This window comes from Mya arenaria, chromosome 10 (assembly GCF_026914265.1).
Source record: "Mya arenaria isolate MELC-2E11 chromosome 10, ASM2691426v1".
In the NCBI taxonomy this organism is placed as follows: Eukaryota; Metazoa; Mollusca; class Bivalvia; order Myida; family Myidae; genus Mya; species Mya arenaria.
Genome location: NC_069131.1, coordinates 73034807 through 73041484, shown reverse-complemented (window position 1 = coordinate 73041484; position 6678 = coordinate 73034807). Strand labels below are relative to the sequence as shown.

Here is a 6678-nt window from a genome sequence, read left to right as displayed (position 1 = left end):
GAGTTTCAGCATGGGATAACTAACGTGACTGTTCTCACTTGAGATTCCACCAAGTTGAATTTTGTTTAAAGGAGATGGAAAGACACGGGCCATTACTTTCCTCTTACTATGTGCAGCTGCAAATGAAACCCCTGGCGCACAACTTCATGATCTCAGCAACTTTCCCCAAAGGTTTCATGACTCTAGGTCAAACAGTATTGGAGTTTTGCATGATAAAAGTTTGCATTATACTTATGGACGGAATCATGGACCTAGCACGGACAGACGAGGGTAAATCTATATAACTTGGAGCAAAATAAGCAACACATATTCAGTTTTGGCATGCATTTATTAGCCTGCAGTTGTCATTTTTATACCTCTCAGTGAACAATACAAAATAATATCCACCATAAACATTCAGAATGTAAAATCATACCATTAGGCCATCCTTGAGAAAAATGTAAGTTTACAGTGTCCTGGCCCAGTTTTTTTTTCTGAGTGCGTCGGTTAAAGGGACTCACTCAAGGTCTGTATACAAAATATTGTTTAACTTTATTTGAAACCAAGATATTTTTACCTTCTTTTATGAACAAACACCAAACAGCAACTGGCATGAAACAGAATTTTGTAAATCCAGGCCGAAAATGCTCTTATTTAAACTTGTGATTATGTTTTATTATTTAAGAAACATTTTGTTCTCACTTTACATGAAATTATTACTCTTCAGATATCCGACCCCTAAAACCTAAATGAGTCCCTTTAAGTTGGAAAACAAAAATATAAACAAACATAATACCCCAAATTTTGTTGAAATGGAGCCTTTTTGTCAGTTGGTCAGTGCACTGCATAACCCCCCCCCCCCCCCCCATTTTTTAAGGATGGCCTTATGTGTGCAATATAATTAAACGTCATATAACAAACTGAAACAATGTACAGTTAAAGTGACTGTACAAAATGAACATAGAAACAATTTCATGAATGTGCGTAAATGTGTGAATCGCAGGTTAAAAGCGATAAAGTTCTAAATGATATTCAACAGACAGCAGATAGAACATTTCCGCTCTCAATAGACAGCAGATAAAACGTTTCCGCTTTCAATAGACAGCAGATTGAACATTTCCGCTCTCAATAGACAGCAGATTGAACGTTTCCGCTCTCAATAGACAGCAGATAGAATGTTTCTGCTCGCAATAGACAGCAGATTGAACATTTCTGCTCTCAATAGACAGCAGATAAAACGTTTTCGCTCTCAGTCCACGAAATGTTTACAAGAATTATTGCAATATCCCAGTAAAACTGAACTTTAAAACAAACACACAAACTAACAGCCTGGAGCGAGAGGGACTTAACTCTGTATAGAAATAGTAGGAGTGATGGCTATCTTGCGCTAAACCATCAAAATATGTAATAAACAAATGAAATATAAATTGAAAAAACAAATAATTCATTTTTTCATTCAAGTCATTTTAACAGGCAACTTGATTTAAGATTTTTTTTTTTTTTACATTAGCTTGGACTTTTGAACCAAACATGTGATGATAATGAGGTTTTACAGCACAACTTCAATTTGACAATAATGATTCATTTAACATGGCATTTAATTCCAAAAGAAGTGTTTAGAAACAGAAACAATTTATACAAAGTAAATCTGGTATTATATGAACAAATTGTATTTACAAGTACTATGAGTATAATTTCAAAGTAATAGATCTTTTGCCAGTAACACTAGTATGATTTTATTTTAATAGTTTAGGGTCGGTATTTGTGAAATATCTTAAGTCATTTCTTAACTTAAGTTGAAGTCGTAGTCAAATTAAGAGATAAGCCTGAGTGATTTTAGCATTAATAAAAAATAAATCATTTCAGATAGTATCAAGTTTTCATATCAAATAACCAACTTAACTTAAGATACTTAACTTAGGAAAATGAGATAAGTTAAAAAATGAGTTCAGATGTTTTATGAATACCATTCCAGAGATAAACAAATTGAAGAAAAAGCTGGTTTTTACCAGGTATTTTTAGCCTAGTTTGTAAATTGATGCTATTGTTTGTAACCAACTAAAATTTTTAGATTCTTGAGAAAAAAAACACCTACTTCATAATTTTTATATCATATGTATATGCATTGGAATTAAATAAACATGAACAATAATCGCTAAATAAAACAGCACCATGGATGGTACATTAGTCAGAAATATATAAAATAATATAAAAAATAATACGGATCAAAATCGTATTCAAAGTCACAATAGACAGAAATCTTGAAGATTGGAAAGGAATGTTAAAAATATGGGATTTTATCCCAAAGTCAACTTCAGAAGTTGATGTCAAGACGATGGAAAGATATTCAGGAAAATTGCATCAATGGAAATCCCTCACAATGATTCAACAACAGTGTGTTTATTATAACTTCAGTCGTATTTATATTGAAGGAATAACATAGTACGATAACAAATCCTTTACACATACTATAATAAACCTTGGCCCTAATTTCTTGAAGCGTCTTAAGCATAACAGGTTTAAGTTACATGCGTCAAATTACTTGCTTAAATTTGATTTTATGACCCAAAATGTAGTTAAACATTCCCTATTGTAATATCATATTTTTTATCGGGGAATATTATACATTTTATTTTAAAACAAAAGTATCAGTAATGAGCTTAGCTTGACCATGTTATGAAGGATATCGAGATATCAGGGCCTGTTGTTTATAAATAGTATCATGTATATAATTATATTAAAAACATGTTTTCCGTATCTCTAACTGTTATTGCCTCCTGTGGTATGAATTTTCTTCATCAACACTTTTTTTTAACAAAAATAAATAAAACACTTAATACAGAAACATGATATTGTTTAAAAGAAATTTATTATAAATAATAATGCAATTAACACAGAACAAAATAATAATTTACAACACCAATAAGAGTATTTCCACAAAATCTTACAGAAACATTGCAATCAAAAATAAATTAGTTTTAACAAATTAAATAAATATTCGCCATCATTATGGGAACTATGCCACATTCTGAATTATTTATTATTGTTGTAATTGCTTTCCTTCATCATAAAGAAATCCTGCCCACAAATATGCTAGCTCTCTCAGATAGCATCATTAACCATAATTTTAAATGTTGATGCCTGCTGACCCCATATATTTTAGTATAATTTGATAGATTTTTACCTGCTTATTTCTGATCTGTAAAATAAATCACCAAAAGCACAGTATACAAAAAGTTATTACAGTTTGTATATAAGCTTTTTATTTCAATGGAAATCTGACATAAAATTACCTATTTTGCAATCTTTGAAGACAAAAAAATCTTGTTTGAAATAGCTCTTTGTTTTCATGGAAATCAGACATTATATGACCTACTTTCAATCTCTTAAGACAAAAAAATATTGTTTGATTTTTTTTTTATATTCATTTTCTTTTTTTGCACGCAAAACCCTTTCAAATGATAGCAAAATAATCTGGCGTTACCAGGCAACCAAAATTCACCTTATTAAGGGTCATATACCTTAACAGACCAGATATACACATACATGTATCATGCATTTAGGAAACTGAAATTTACAAGATATAAATTCGCCATATTTACATTTATTCAGTTTTAATACAAATGTTTGCAAAAATACAATTTTCATTTCATAGAACAGAACAAATACTATGGTAGGACATGACCCCTTTTATACACTTTCTGTACAGCAATTCTGAGACAAAATCATGTTAAGATGCCCTTAATTTCCACTGACTTGATTCAAGAGACAGTTTCAGGTCTAAAATATTAAATATGCATAAAAATGAGAGAAAAACATGATTATCAGAAAACAACAAAATACGATAATAATAATCAATTGAAAAAACTCAAACACATTTTGACAACTTTTTGGCATTCATAACAAAAGTAATAATAATTTAATAATTAACATAAAGTAATCAGTAATATTATTTGAAAAAAAAAAAAAAAATCTTGAATATTGCCACTTTGTTTTGACTTGAAAAATTGCGTGGAAATGAACAGTGCGTAGGAAAAAATAAACTATTTCTAAATATTGCAACATAGTCTTAAACATTTGCAGTAAGAAATGAACAGTGCGTAGAAATAAAAACAAAGTTTCCTACATTCAAGGAACTCATTCCTGTTTTATGGGATCAAGCTTTGAAAAAAACATTTTTCTTGTTAATTGCAAAGAAAATGCATATATCAATGATAAAACATCATCAAATGTTCGAAATAAAGCTCAATAGTTAATAATGATTTAAAAAATGTTATTTTGCCAGAAAGGATTTAAGTCACGCTATTGGAAATTGAACCGACAAAAAAAAAAAAATCATCGCCAACATAAAATCGGTGAACAAGTCCCTTGAAAGTACAATATTACAATGTCAGAGGCTATTTTTACAAGAAACACCTGAAAATCGTCAATGAAAAAGAGCACAAAGGGTAACATTATAGATAAAATCTCACATAATACATATTGTAAATCTCAACTTATATAATCAGACTCATTACTCATAACACTTAACAGAAACTATGAACTTGTCGTAAAGAAAGCTTTAAAAAGGAGAACATGATGGTGCATCCATCTTTATACTTGGAATAAAATATCAGTTCAAATCAGAAAGTTTACATTTCATTATATGCCATCCATTTCACACTTTTTTACATGATAATAAATAACAAAGTAACAACCACTGGTCTACAAAGACCAAACACAACAGAACTCCTCTAATACCATACATGTACAAGTTAGTCTCAAACTCAAACAAACATATGATCCCCGACTCCACCGACTCGCATCCTTTTAACCTTGGCACGATGATTCTTAAACCACAGCTGGACGTTTTTGGGCTCCAACTTCGGGAACTTCTGTCGATAATCTGAGCTATTCAGTTCTTCACAATATTTATCGATCATGTATGATGATGGATGTGTATCGTCCAGAAACCATTTTTCAAGTTTCGGTATTTCTGATAAAGGGTCTATAAAAACACGTGTGCGCCTCTTTCGACTGTGAGAACTGTTGTTTTCCTGTCCTCCTCCGGGCGAAGATTTTGGCGTTGTGTTGGGCGATGATTGTTGATGGGCAGGGTATTTTAGCGGGTTCGACTGCTGGGAGTAAAAGTGAGTATTCATGGGGAAGTAATGCATAGCCAGTGGGTGGGGAAATTGGGGGATGTGAAGTGGCTGGCTCGATGGCGAACTTGTCACCACCCCGAGGTTGAGATGTGCTGAGTTAAGGTACGACTCTCGTAGAGCTGCAAGCTTCGCTTCATCATGACTAGATGCAGACCCTATGGACTGGTCGTCGTCGTAATCGGATTCAATGTTGTCATCGTCGTCGCTTTCGTACGCCCGTTTTCCATTGCTGTTTCTGAGATCTGTTGGCGAGTCTGACCGATCATCTTCTGACATTTTCCTGCTACTTTTAACAGACAGGTCGTTAGGTACATCATTGTCTATATTGTTGCATTCTTCAATGTTTTCTTTCACCCCTGATTTTTCTTTCTCAACAGTAAGATCTGTTGGCATGTCGTTCACTTCATGGGATTCTGCCTTAACACTCTTAGAATAGTCTGCAGGATTGTCGTCTTGTTCTGGTGAACAGCTTTTTGATGGTGACTTTTCGACCATTTCTGAGTAGCCCTCATCTGACCTTTGAGGGGAGTTCTCAACATTGTCTTTATCTTTTACGATGTCAATTCGCTCACTTATGTCCTGATTTTTAACTAGAGGCGATTGCCTATCACTTCCATTGACTAATGACTCAGTCTTAAACTTCTTTGCTTCCTCCGGTGATTTTGACCTTGACCCACTTAGGGAGAGGTCACACGGCTCCCTATCAAGCATCTGTCCATTCAGTTTGTTATGAGCACTTAGAAGACCCAGATGATTATTAAGATTATTTAGACTGATGTTGGGAAAGTGTGGGTAAGGCACCATGTAGACGGCGTTACGATTTGGCAAGAACGGTATACCGTCTGGCCCTGACCCTGTTGACGGTGCCTCTTTTTCATCCTCCATTTCAAATGAGTCATCGCTGCTGTTTTTTGTTGCCCTTCGATGTGCTGCTCTAGCATTTTTGAACCAGTAGATTATATTTGTCAAGTCCAATGGACGCCGACCTTTTCGTGAATCCAGCAAATTCAGCTCGTTCAAAAACAGAAGCATCTGTTCTCGTGATGGGTGCTGATTTTCTGCAAACCATCGCTGAAGACGTGGAATCTCACATTCGGGGTCGAAGGATGTTCTCATGCGTGTTTTTCCAGGGAGGTAGTGCTGATAGGCTGGATGTGAGAAGGCATCTGCTGTCGGCGTTGATGATGCCTTGGGCCGTGGCACTGGCGGAGACACCTGGGGGGTGTGACCTTGAGTTTGACTCGGGGTCAGCTTATCCTGAACTCCACCAGAGGTCATTGTCATGGCGGCAGATATTTTCTGCTGTTGGACAGCTAGAAGTTCACGAGCTGCAGACGCGAGATTGAGACCAGCAGGACCGGAATTTCCCTCTGTGTATGACTTAAGCTGCTCTTCATACCATTTGTCAAAGGCGCGTCGCATCTCTGGTGAAATGGTCGCTAGAGTTTGTTGGCCATTTGTGTATCCATTCTGTAAAAGAAAATTGAATATAAAATATGGAATTAGTTGAATAATATCCAGGAACTCTTATCCCTATCTTACAAATACACAGGCA

General features: G+C 34.6%; 1 protein-coding gene across 4 annotated transcripts in view; it reads right to left on the bottom strand.

The window, feature by feature from the left end:
• Positions 1-309: 309 nt before the first annotated feature.
• LOC128205596 (uncharacterized) overlaps positions 310-6678 on the bottom strand; it is a 57405-nt gene continuing 51036 nt past the window's right edge. For all 4 annotated transcript variants that reach the window (XM_052907336.1, XM_052907335.1, XM_052907337.1 and 1 more), the window contains one exon: positions 310-6593. In XM_052907336.1, coding sequence (XP_052763296.1) covers positions 4746-6593 — 1848 coding nt within the window. In that variant the 3' untranslated portion in view covers positions 310-4745. The remainder of the gene's footprint in view (positions 6594-6678) is intronic.